This window comes from Trachurus trachurus (assembly GCF_905171665.1).
Source record: "Trachurus trachurus genome assembly, chromosome: 1".
Taxonomy (NCBI): Eukaryota; Metazoa; Chordata; class Actinopteri; order Carangiformes; family Carangidae; genus Trachurus; species Trachurus trachurus.
The window spans coordinates 22,102,911-22,116,109 of record NC_139891.1 but is presented as its reverse complement, the minus strand read 5'-3'; the positions used below and the strand labels follow the sequence as shown (position 1 = coordinate 22,116,109).

Here is a 13,199-nt window from a genome sequence, read left to right as displayed (position 1 = left end):
AGGTTGGGTTTTGGGGTGAGAAGGGCATCTTAGTGAAAAGATTTTAGCAGCATGGGAACCCACAGCCACCACCACTTGAGCTGCCATCTCCCCAGCTGTTTGCGAAACACCTCACATGGTTTCTACACACTTGATTGTAGCTGCAGGCGCGAAGAGTCCTCATTGCATATAAATTACAGAAGTGGGAAGTGATTATTATAAAATTCCCGCTTTCCCTTTTTTCCACTCCACTCTGCAGAAGTGGTATAATTGAGTGGAGTACAAAAGCTGTGCTGCGAGGGGAGAGAGGGAGAGAGATGCTAAAAAGGCAATATTGCAGGGATAGTTATTCCATATAACTCATAGACACACACTCAAACACACACTCGGCACTTAGAAACCGTGGCAGGATGTTGGTGGAATTTGACAGAATACAAGCTCAGAGACACCGGCGTGCCGTCATCAAAAAATCCTCCCTCACAAAAAAAAAAAAAAAAAAAAAAAAGAATAAGAAAGAAACAAAAATGAACCGTCCCATTTCTCTTCCCCACCCCCAACTTCAGACGGCACGCCAAGTCACTGGCTCCCCGTGCTGAAACACACTGGAGTGTCTCCTCCATGGAGGGCTCCCTGCCAGCTCCAGTTCCGCACAATGAATTTCTCTTAAAACCACATCTGAGGGGTTCTTTAAAAGGGCCGGCCAAGCCTGGATATGAAATTCCAAATGGAACGTTTTCTTTTCAATCCTTGCCGCCTCTCCTCTTTCGCTCTCCCTGAAAAATATGAATAGAAAGATCCTAAGCCTATTATTTCTCCTATATAATAAAAGGGACCTCCAATATGGCTGCCCTCCATTGCAAGACCGCTGCTGCTGCTGCTGAGGGCTTTCAGAGTCAGCATGGGGATGAGAGGTGATCAAATCGCTGTGATGTGACGTGACCCTCACGGTTGTGGTCAGTTGAGTGTCTCCAACTACTTCCTGCAGGATATTGGTAAAAGGGTGTCGTGCGTTTTCTTTTTTTCCTTTTTTGTCTGTGAGCTCGCCAAGAGCTCTGCAAAGTGGGCGCAGCAAGCCAACAAGTCTCCACCTGGAAGTATTAAAATGGTGGCTCCATGACGGCTGTTGGCTCATCATCATTCCAACACCAAAGAGGCACAGTCGTAACATTTTATTTAACCCTAATACACTTCGCGTATTAGATCTGCTGTAAGAGATGTGAAGGTGTACTGTATGAAGCCTAAATTACAATTCATTGCTCCTCTTTTCCTCCTCAGGTAAAACCATGACTAGTTGGAGCATGCAGTTTGTGTAAATGTGCACCCAAATAGCCATAAATTCTGTATCAGTCACAGAGGACTGCTGGTTTTTCCCTGGTGGATTTCGCCACAATGCAGGCAGTTTATTAAGAAGTGGAGAAAAATAAGATTTGACAGCTGTAACTGGGGAAAGCACAAAAGATGGCTTCTCTTCTTTGGTAGCGGGCTCTGGCTTTAGTGAGCGATAAAGTGTCAAATCACCCAATATAATTTTTTTTTTTTTTTTTTAATGCCACAGTTCATATTTGTGTGACTGAGTAAAAGCGAGTAACTTTTGTTCCAACCCCCCCTTCCCTTCCCTTTCTGTCTCCTTTGATACAAGTTGGAGAAGACTTCCAGCTAAAAATGATAATCCCCAGGTTCTTATCTCATTCCCAAAGAATAACAAATGGGAGTGGAGAGGCGTAAAATAATATGGGTGAGAATGCTATCATTTAGCCCCTGGCGTAGGCATGTCCCGGCCACCCCGGTCCCGGTTAGTGCCCCTTTAGGGTTAGCAGCCCTCACTAATAAACCCCCCCTCCCTCCCCTCTGTAGGATGAGGTCTGACACTCCCACACCTGCAGATTATCCCGTCACCTTTGACTCTTGCTGACCGGGGTCAAAGAGCCCAGCTCACCTGCACTGGTTCATGTGATAAGCTGCTGCATCATGGCTTCATTAGTTTCAGGCAGGAATTGTCTCGCTGAAACAGGTGTTACACTGACTGTTACACTGCTGTCTATATCAAATATGGAACTAGACTCTGGGAGGCGACTTTGTTATGGAGCCTGATGTGGATGATGCTTGGCATGGTTGGGGAAACATAGCTTTTTTTTGTTTTTTTTGTTTTTTGGACACAGACACACACTCAGACATAGACACACACACACACACACACACCACACCACACCACATACTGGCCTTTGTGTTCCTTGTTAGGACGTTCCCAGAAGTTGGGGGTGGGAGGGGAGGGGTGTCTTAAGTTGAGAGTGGTGCCAGTCTGCGAGTGGTTCGGGGAAACTCAGACATTCCAGCCACCCGTGTCCACAGCATTTCGTGTGTGTGTGTGTGTGTGTGTGTGTGTGTGGGGGGGGCGCCAATCACCAATTAGCACCACAGGAATGTCACCTTGGCACACACCTCACTAGGACAACGAAGTGAAAGCGAGCGAAGAACAATCCCTTGATTAGATCTGGTCTGTAAGAATTTTATGCTGGTACTAAATTTAGTGGAATATCTTCAACAACATCATTAATCAGGTGACTGTTCCTGCGGGAGTCGCTGATTACCATTTCACGAAGTTCCATCTCTTTTGATTTAAAGGCTTGTTGTGGGTGCCCGTTCAGCGCGAGAGACGCGTCTCACCCAACAGTGAACCAATGTCTCTGCGATTAGCCATATATCCTGTGGAGGTGATATTTTGACTCCAGCTCAGCTCTGGGCTCAGATTGTAAATAGTAGATTTAGCATGGCTAAGCATTACCATGTGTTCAGTGCTGCTGAAGCATGTAAGCGCTGTTGGCTGGGGGTTGGGGGGGCCGGGGTTTTTTGGGCCTGGCTCGGTCTATTTTCGTTGTCAGGAGGCAGGTCTCTGTGAGTCAGCCGGGGATGGGGAAGGGGATGGGGAGGTGGTGGTGGGGGGGGGGCTTGTGGCCAGGCCACTGTTGACGTGATTACCCCTGCATTAAGTACCGCTACAGACATCTGTCTCACTCGTGCTCTCTCTCCGTAGCCAACCCCCCCCCTCTCCTCCTCCTCCTCCTCCTCCATCCCTCATCTCTCCTTCCCCCGGCTCTTTCTCTGTAATGAACTCCCCTTATTCACCAGCTAATGACTGCCTTTGATCTCCCGCCTAAGACCTCTGCTCTAACTCTACCCTGCGAGTCTCTTTTCTCTCCCCTTCTCTTTGGTCTATCGCTCGCTTGCTCCTGTTCGCTCCAGCTCTGCTTGCATCTTTCTCTCTTTTGCTGTCTCAAACACGCTCGTGCACCTCTTTGACTTGTTTTTTGCCTCCTTCCTCGAGGGAATAGGGTTTGCCATCCCGCTGACCTAGGCTAAACAAAGTTTTTATGTGCTGGGCTCATGCAGTAGTAAAAAGAAAAGAAATTGGAAGAATGTTTTTTAAGTTTCTTTTTTTTCCCTTGACCATCCTAATAAGCGTCACCCACATCTATAAGGAGTCTCTGTGCTGCTCAGTAGACCACCCGCACTCTGTGCCTTTACCAGTCCCAGCATCATGTGACAAGCAACACAACCATATTGCTCATGGAGTCACGCAGTTGACGCTCACGTACAACCTCATCCCTCTTGCCTCATGTGTTGAATGTCTTTGTGTTTTTCCTCAACAGTCCAACAAAGTCCCCGTGGTGCAGCCGTCCCATGCCGTCCACCCACTCACCCCGCTGATCACGTACAGCGACGAGCACTTCGCCCCCGGATCTCACTCTGGCCATCACCCCCAGGATGGCAGCAACAAGCAAGGTAGAAACCAGAGCATGACACAACACTGACGGCCTGTACACCGACTGCGTGGCAGCTGGGTGCAATACAAACAAAACATGCCTCTGCTTATTACTCACTCAGAGAGGGTTTTCTTCTTCATGCTTTGACAAAATCTCTGTGACTGGTCCGCGTTCCAAAATATTCCGGATGCGCTTGGCGTCCTCCCGCTTAACAAGTTCAATACGCGGTGGCAATATTTTCAAAACACATCCGAGCTGCTTTAGTAAGCAAGAGAAGGACAACTTACTCAGTTTGATCAAACTTCTTTGCTCCCTCTGAGCTCTACCTCTCTGACAACAGGGCTCTCTCTTTTCGCCAGATTTCAAATTTGTAAACGTTACTGCCTGGAAGGAGTTTTTTTATTGAGGGTAACATGAGGCCAGGCTTTGCTGTGGGACTGAAACCTTCAGTTGGCAGCCTGCCCTGCCACGACTGAATAAATACAGCTGATTGAGGAGTCACTGAATTTTATGACAAGTCTGATGAAAGAGCTGTAGTTCATGTTGAGTTGAAGTGATACCTGATCTACTAAATGCTGATATCGATCAATTGAGTCGGATCGGTGCACCTCTACTATTTAAATCCAGGATATAGCTGCTGTGTTCCCTCCTCCATCTTGTATTTACAACCAGTAGGAACATTAGTTAACGGCTCAAATTGATTAGAAACTCAACTGAAAGTCAGAAAAGACCCAGACCCAGGAAGTGTCCCTGCTGGTTGCTTTTAACTCATTGAGTGCCATTGACGTATATATACGTCAATCAAAATCCAACGCTTGAGTGCCATTGACGTATATATACGTCAAATGCAGTTTTCTGCGGCTGGTAAATGGGGACGCTGTTGCGCACACTGTGAGTAATTTTGGGGCTTCTGGGATGTGTAGAACGAAGAAGACTGTAGATCAGAGCAAGAAGTGAAGAGGAAGGAGAAGACGAGTGCGATCGGTACAGAGATAAAAAAAAGTTGGGAAAAGTTTCTATTTCTAGAGGAAAACGACGGGCAGAGCCTGGAACAAGTGTAACGTGGAGCTGGAGGAAAGCTTAGCCACGGTGCTATTAGCATAGCTCCAGCATGAAGTGATCGGAGGAGGCAGGAAAGGTAAACTCATCTAGATGATCAGCACCGAAATGCCGAAGCGAAAGCGGATCGCGGAGTCAGTTTCACCAGTTGCTGTAAACCGACGTCGTGACGACGAACCGAGAGGTCAGCGCGGTGCGTCGCTGCCGCGGCCGCGTCCAGCACAGAGGCTGAAGACGCCATGACGTCTCCCTCCTTCAGAGACGAGGGGAAGCAGCAGGAGGAGAAGTAGGAGAGGGGAGGGGCAGAGAGGGGGTGAGGGGAGGGGGGGGGGGAGAGGGTGAGGGGGCAGCAACTGCAGGAGGAGTAGGAGAGCAGGCATCACTCTGCATAGTAGGACTCCTACTTGTTGTATTTTTTAGTTTTTTTTTTTTTTTTGTACAATGAAAAAACATGTGAAATGAAATTTTCAGACGTCTTACATGTTTTTGAAGCCAAAATTAAAACGGATAAATCACTGTTTTTCTTGAGAGACTCTCTTTCACAAAAATGCATTTTTCTCAGCTTTCTAGAAAAAAAGTGGTCTTTTTGGTGCAACCAGGCTCTATTCAACTTAAGATAAATTAAGAATGGAACAAGGTACAAACAAATGGTTTTTCCCTAGTTAAATAGAGAGTCTCCTCTTTCCTTTGAGCTATTTTGTGTTTTCAGAGTCATAATACAAAATATTCTCTTGGTCTTAAAATATTACTCAAAATGCCCCGAAACGCTGGCACATGGCACTGACCATTTTATAAAAGGGCTGGCACTCAATGAGTTAAAAGTGATAATCTCATATTGATAATACAATGTGCTGGAGTCTGTGCTACTCCACAGTCGGGGTTTAAACGGGAAATTTTACACAATATAATTTGCCGCTGTGCTCTGTTGAACTGGTGTTCAAAACGTTTTTGTGTTTTACATCATTGGTTCCCAACCCGAGGTTGTGAGGTTATCAAAATGATATTTGCGCATATTAGAATTTAAAATCCCAATAACACACCCAGTTGGATAATCAAAATGATGTATAAACAAAGAGAATAGGAACAAAAACTTACAACTGCAGTTTATTTTTGTAAATAAATGTTTGTAACAGATTAGTTTATTTTTCTGATGCGTCTGTGCAGGCTGGCTTGTCTTGGACACGAGCAGGCGGGGCTTCAAGGAAAAAAGTGTGGGGAACCAATGTTTTACATCAACCTCAAATAAACAAGGCTAAACAGACTCAAGATATTGCAGCGATGCTGATCAGCGACCTCAGTTTGCACTAAACTGAACCAGAACCTGTTTTCTGTTTTTATCACTGTGTATCTGTTTTACATCCTCGTCCTGTCAACACCGTCAGGAATCAATGGACACACACAAACCAAAACGTGTCGCAGCAAAAAGTCATCCCTCCTATCGGCTCTAAGCGTGAACTCATTTGATGCGGCCTGTGGGATGGCGCGCTGAGCTCTGCTGCCCTCTCCCTCTGCACCCGTTGCCTCTCAGTAACAACATCGAGCTACAGCTCTGACAGCTGCAGAGGAGCTCCTCAGCAATTTGGACGAGCTCCTCAGCCCCGCGCAGCTGGAGACTTTGGCAGCTTCTCACGAATGCGAACAGACGTGGGCCCTCCATAGTTTTGGTCCCGCACCTTTTTTTTTTTCTCTCTCTCTTTTCCTTTTCCTCCCTCCTTTCGCAGCTTTTTCTGCTCCTGCGGCTGCAAGTTGAAAAGGAGGGGAGGAATCAGACAGGATGTAGGCGATGATGAAGATGATGATGACGCTGGGAGGTTCTAAGGGATCAGCTATAAATAACAAAATAGAACTGAGCACAAGAGTACACAGCTTAGTGAGATGAAGGGAGTGAGACATATAAAGAAATTGTGCTCCACATATGTCAGAGGAATCATGCGCCAGACACGTTTTTTTGGAGTTTTTTTTTTTTTTTTTTTCAAATGGAAGCAAGAAAGAATTGTGTTGACATGGAACTGAGCAGTAGCTACACCATGCGCACATGCATGCGTTCGATTTCAGAAACTTGTTGTCATGTACTACAATTTATGAGGTAATACTGCTACTACTTCCATTTGACTCTTTGTGTCGGTCCGTAGAGATCCACTCAGTTTCTGACAAACACAGCAGAGCAGTTTGGACCCCTGGAGGACTTTTCTTCTTACTATATTTGATCTTTGCACTCAGACGCCCAAAAGAAATCCATGTCCAAGCGATCCAGTTGCAGAATTAGCTGCCAATGATTTCCCCAGGCATATTCATGTGTGTGTGTATACCAGCAGAGCTAAGCTGAAAATGCTTAAAACGAATCCTCTCTTATTCTCTTTCTTGCTGTCTCTCTCTCTCTCTCTCTCTCTCTCTCTCTCTCTCTCTCTCTCTCTTCTCTATCTCTCTCTCTCTATCATATCGACCAGTTGATGCTCTGCCTTCCTTAGTGGGCTCAGACTTTGATCTGCTCGTTAATTATGAAAAACAATCATGGATTTTCTCATTATGAGCTCTAATATGCACAGGGCCGCAATGTAGGATGGAAGGTTGAGGGTGGGTGTGTGTGTGTGTGTGGGGGGTGGGAGGGGTGGTGGGGTGGCTTTGAACATTTTGCAGTTAAACCTTTTTTATATTGTATTTTCTCTTTTAAAAAAAAAATGCATGATATGTGAGCGCTAATTTGAATACAGATTATTTCCAGGGGTTTACAATGAGAATCGTGTCGGTGTTGCTTGTTTTCAAGAGGAAATGCAAGTGTGAAGCACTGTTTGGGTGTCAACAGGAACGTGTGAAAGAGAAGGGGTGGGGGGTGTGGGTGGGGGTGAGTAATTAGGCACCTTAGGGATGTGAGTGACAAGGTTAACACGCTGGGTCTCTCCTCTCCTCCCTCGCTGCCTCACCCCTATGCATCCTTCCCTCCTGCCCTCAGGAGGGCCCTAAGGAGTGTTCGGTGGTGGATTAGTGGGCAGGGGGTAGTGCTGCGCGCGCTGTGAATCCAGCGTTGCAACATTGGCTTTGGAGATATAAGCCCCCCGTTCGCCCTGTCTCTCAGGAGGGAGGCCCCTTCAGACCACAGCCTGGAGAGAGAAAGAGGGAGAAAAGGGATAGAGGCGAGGGAGAAAAGGCTGGCTCCAGCAGGGATTAGAAGATGGTGCTAATCTGGAGGCATTTGCCCTCTTTTTTTTCTTTGCGAGTGTGTGTATGTTTGAGCACACATGTACTGTAGGCACATTCCACTTGAATGTGTGTGAACGGTATATTTCTTGATATCTGCAGACTTTAAATCGTGTTATTACTTAAACAAAAATGAAAAACAAAAAGGTGTAACGCATTAAGACCTGGGCCGACGTAGATTTTAGTTAGATTTCCACTTCATCCTGCAGTCTCGTTAAGTCTCCTTACAAAAAAGAAGACCCCTCGACCTTGAAACCCAGTCGGAGCCGGGGAGAGCTGGAGATGGAGCAGCTTAGTCCTGAAGATCCACCGACAGTTAGTCCAAGTCAATCCCGTGTCTACAGGGAGAGCTGCAGCCTCTGCCACAAAGAGGAAGCTTCAATTAACCAGCTTAAAGACGCTGTAACACACTGGAAGGAATCGAGCTAAGCAGAGAAAATATGATCCTTTTCTCTACCGGTTGATAAGATGAGGTCAAGAGACGCATGTTCAAGCCCCGACGTGTGTCTGTAGGAGAGCAGGAGCAGGATGGGGGAGAAAAGGTGGAGGTGGAAATGAGCGATGATGAGTTTTTCAAACAAGTGTTTGATTTAAAAAAAAAAAAAAAGTTTCAGCTTGAGGTCCACTTTGGGGATTTGTAACCACCGCTCACACATGCCTGTGTGCTTAGAGGTCACGGACCAAGCAGTTTTGGAAAAAAAGCTTACGAGTAAACCGTGAGCTAAGAGTTATTTTATTTCTGTCAAACTGTAACTTCCCAGGTCAGGAATGAATGTTCAGACACTATTCATCAGTGAAAAACATGCAACAGTCCAGCTTTTTTTCTCGCTGATGAGATTCCAGTGCAGAAACAAAAGGCCGTCGTCGACCAGCACTGACCACAGATCTGGTACCAGTGCTCCGAGGAATGTGACCGTGACTTTTCTCAACAGTTTTTTGGTCATTAAAAAAGCAGCAATGTTAAATATCGTCTTATTACAATCAGCTGCACATGAGGGTGAAATAAAATACCACATTATTTAATTAAAACAAAGTTATGAGCTAAATCAGAACATGTCCGACCAAAGAATATTAAACATGATCCAATAAAGCGTTTGATGTCAACATTTGAAACTTGCCAGGAAACTCTGAAAGGAAGATGATGGGCACGTCTTGGTTTGTGCTGAAAAAGTATCAACATGCTACCATGCCCTGTGTTTGACTTGTTCCTGCAGTATCTAACAGTGTGTGTGTGTCTTTTTTCTTAGGAATGCAGAGGCATCACCCCGGACCAGACATGACCAACTTCTACTCCTTATCTCCTGGAGGAGTCGGGCAGATCACGCCACCGCTGGGATGGTGAGTCGCAGACAGCAAGTAAAAACAAAAACATGCATGGTTGATTCGTGTAAACAGGGAGCAATTACCGTCCTGTCTCTTCACATCAGATGCACACTGACACTAGTAGTAGCAGTGTGTGTGCTGAGCGGAGGGAAGCCGGCCTGCAGCAGCAGCAGCAGCAGCAGCAGCAGCAGCAGCAGCAGCAGCAGCAGCAGCAGCAGCCTTCACAGGGAGGTCTGCCGCTGGCTGTTTCCTGCTGCGCTGCTGCGGCTTCAGCCACACCGCTCCTCTTGTGTGCCCAGCACATGTCAAACACATCACCGCATACGTGCCCCCGCATAACCATATGGCTGCTTAACCCCCCCACCCCACCCCACCCCATCAAAGGTTTTCTGGAAGCACTTCTCTCTCTCTCTCTCTCTGTCTGAGCTTCACTTCATGTTTGCAAAGTATTTTTTTAAGGGATCTTTTTACTTGTGTTCTCTCTGCCTTCTCTGACTGCATCCTTGTCACTTCCATTTCCTGTGCCATTTTTTTCTCTCCTTTCCCAACATGTCTTACCTTCTTTCCTTCTACTTCCTCACTGTCTATTTCTGTGTGATGTTTGCAAAGACAGGGCTTTTCAGGCATACACTGAGTGAAGCCAGATGTAAGGTGCAAGATCAGGCAATGGTTGAGGCCCAGACGGTCTCCTCCTGCTTTCCTCTTCAGCTGAATACCTACAATATGTTTAACCCATTTTGATTTAGGAACTTATCCTAAACTTTCCCACTTTCCTATCTTCTTTTCTTTATGAGGAACTCTTCTGATTTGGGGTCTTGGTCATAGTTTGTACTCTAATCTTTTCTTTATATAACAAAACAAAACAAAAAAAAAAATCAGCAACCAGCAATTGAAACTTGGCCACAACGCGATGGAGTGAGTGGTGGTGAAACAAGTGGAACGAAATGGAAAATGGAGATACTGACTTCTTGCACCCTCTGGTCTGATGACAAGATGAGATTAAGACGTGACAACGGCTGAAAAGCACATCCAAAGATTCTCTCATGTGTTGTAGAGCTGTATGTTTTTTTTTTTTAAAAAGGAGTTTTGAAAGAACCTTGAATGACTTCAAATCGAATTTTAATAAAAAAGGAAGAAAGACCACAGTACGTTTCCCTGTCACTTCCACCTATTTCGCCTGAACTTCATAGTTCTTGAGGTGCAGCGAGAGGCCAAACATGAGCACAACTCATGGAAACTTGGAAGTACCTGGACTTCTAAGTTAGTATTCAGTCCTTGGAGCTTTAGATTCACAATAGAGCAGAGTGCACAACGCTCATGAAATTCCCCATATTATCATATAAACCGATGTTTGCCAACCTTTTTTTTTATATACAGTATATATGAGGCTCTTGACAGCTCATCACAGCCTGTATTTCATGTAAGTCATAAACAGTTGAAACATTTTAGAGGTTTGAATGACTTTACAGTCAGGAAAGAAGCAATGATTAAAGAAATGTCCAAAATACAAACAAGAATTTAGTTTTGTATCTAAACTAAGTAATTGCTGATATGACTGTCTTAACATCTGGAATGTAGGATGTTTGTGATCACTTTCACTTGGTCCAGGATAATATTATTATAATTATTATTGACTGCTGCCTGTAAGCCAGACTGGCCCTGAGGGACATTAAAGCTTTACTCCACTACCCCGCTTTAATACTGCAAGGAAGAGGCTGATGAAATCGCTGCTATAAAAAGATCCAGAGCCAGAAGAACTGCAGACAAGAGCTCTCGTCAGTGACCCTGTTCCCATGAGCCTCTCTGTCAGCCAAAAAAGTGTCTTTGTAAATATTGAGCATTGAACATTATGATTTTGTGTTGTGCTGCTGTCACTTTGTTTTCACACTTTAGCGGAGCCTTCTCCTCCGTGCTTTACACCTTCCTTTGTCCCGTCTTGGTTAATTACAGTGCATGTCGTCTGCTGTTTTTGCAGGTTCTCACACCACATGGTGCCAGGCCCCCCAGGTCCCCACGCCACAGGGATCCCCCACCCGGCCATCGTCAACCCACAGGTCAAACACGAGCCACCGCATGAAACAGACATCATGCACATGTGAGTCGTGCAAACACAAAATCATCAGACACTCTCTTCTCACACTTTTTTTTTTTTTTTTTTAAAGCACTCTCCCCTCACCTCTCTATCAGCAGTTTTTTTCTGAGATGACATACTTCCAGGTATTTGTGCACTCCACCACTACAATAGGCCATAGCTGAACAAACCCTCTGTCAGAGCCTTGTTCTCTTTCCCTTGATGTGAGCAGATAGGCAGCGAGGGCCCGTGCTCTACTGATAACAGGCCTATGCTTCATTTGGCCTCAGGGATCACAACACACTTAGCCAGCAACAGATACAGGTCCTAGATTAGTGCTCGGATGAACTGAATTCACAGCCCCAGTGTGTGCAGTGGGAAGTGCTGCGAGCGCCCTGAAGTGGTTATCACTGATATTTCCATTATTCATGGCCATCCTCCATCGCACCAAGTCTGTGTTGGAATCAAAAAGATTGTTAGAAAGTAAGTCAGGAGCGGAGGAGTCAAGTCTTTTTTTTTTTTTTTTTGAGTGTGTGAGTTTGAGCATTTGGTTTTAAGCGATTGGCAATGTGCTGTGGACAAGAAGAGGTTTGGTTGCCATTACTGGTGAAGTAATCTCTCCGCATGAAGGGCTGCAACTGTACAACTGCACATGATTAAAGAGGGAAGGGGCCCATGGCGTGGCAACCCCTCTCACGCTGCCTCACCATTGGCTAAGAGCAACCAGACCCTCGCTGCTTTTGTCGCCACTGCGGCACCGCAATTTCCCTCTTCTGTAGCTTTTCTCTTTTTTTTTTCATTTTTCTCATTTTCAAACTATTTTGTTTCTTCCTTATATTCCCCCCACTCACCCACCCACCCATGTCATTTTCTTCCCCTCTTTTTGTTTCTTTTTGGTCACAGGAAACCCCAACACGAACAGAGAAAGGAGCAGGAGCCCAAAAGACCGCACATCAAGAAGCCGCTAAACGCCTTCATGCTCTACATGAAAGAGATGCGTGCGAATGTGGTCGCCGAGTGCACGCTGAAGGAGAGCGCTGCCATCAATCAGATCCTGGGACGAAGGGTAGGTCACATAGGCAGCGCGCTCTGACACAACGGTCCCCTTCTCCCCCTTTTTGCTCTGATTTATCTTTTGCGGATTGGCTTAAATCACCAAGAGATCACAGTTCAAGCCGTGAGGCTGCATGGACGGACTTTCCAAACCCCAATTAGTTTAAAAAAAAAAAAGGACAAAGATTCCTCACTATTAACATACAGCCGTTTTATGAACTAGTTGTGATTATTGTCGTAATGATTGCCCCAGCCAATTACTTCCCTCTCAGCGACACAGATACAACTCTTGCTTATCTAAGTGACATTTAATCAAATTGGCTTTAATAAAATATGCCGGGATAATGGCACGGTTGTAAATGACAAAATTTGTTCCTTTTGAGGATTGGGAAAAGAGAGGAACCACAGAGCCATGTTAAAAGCCTTAACGAATAGGCCTAGTGGTTGAGGCAGCCAGCCACAGCAAAGCCTAGTTTGTGGCCTGCATAGGGTAATTGCTCGCTGACATAGTTTGAATAAAAAGCGCTGCTAAATTGGAACCAGTGTTTTGATATGAAATCAAAGTTTTTCCCCTTCTCTTCTCTCCCTCTCTGACTCTTGCGCATGTTAATCTCTTCATCATGTTTCCCTCTCTTCTTTGTCTCTCTTTTATCCCCCCCTCCCCTGTTCCTTTTTCTTTTCTTTTTTCAACCAAACCTTTGGAAGTTAAAAAGGATTTTTTTTTTTTTTGCCTTTACCAAAACACCAGCACACATCTC

At 45.5% G+C, this 13,199-nt stretch overlaps 1 protein-coding gene across 2 annotated transcripts in view; it reads left to right on the top strand.

The window, feature by feature from the left end:
• lef1 (lymphoid enhancer-binding factor 1) overlaps positions 1-13,199 on the top strand; it is a gene marked incomplete at both ends in the record, with an annotated part of 43,753 nt that overhangs the window by 19,449 nt on the left and 11,105 nt on the right. For both annotated transcript variants that reach the window (XM_083990909.1, XM_083990910.1), the window contains 4 exons: positions 3,627-3,759; positions 9,242-9,332; positions 11,293-11,412; positions 12,292-12,454. In XM_083990909.1, the coding sequence (XP_083847035.1) occupies positions 3,627-3,759; positions 9,242-9,332; positions 11,293-11,412; positions 12,292-12,454 (507 nt within the window). The remainder of the gene's footprint in view (positions 1-3,626; positions 3,760-9,241; positions 9,333-11,292; positions 11,413-12,291; positions 12,455-13,199) is intronic.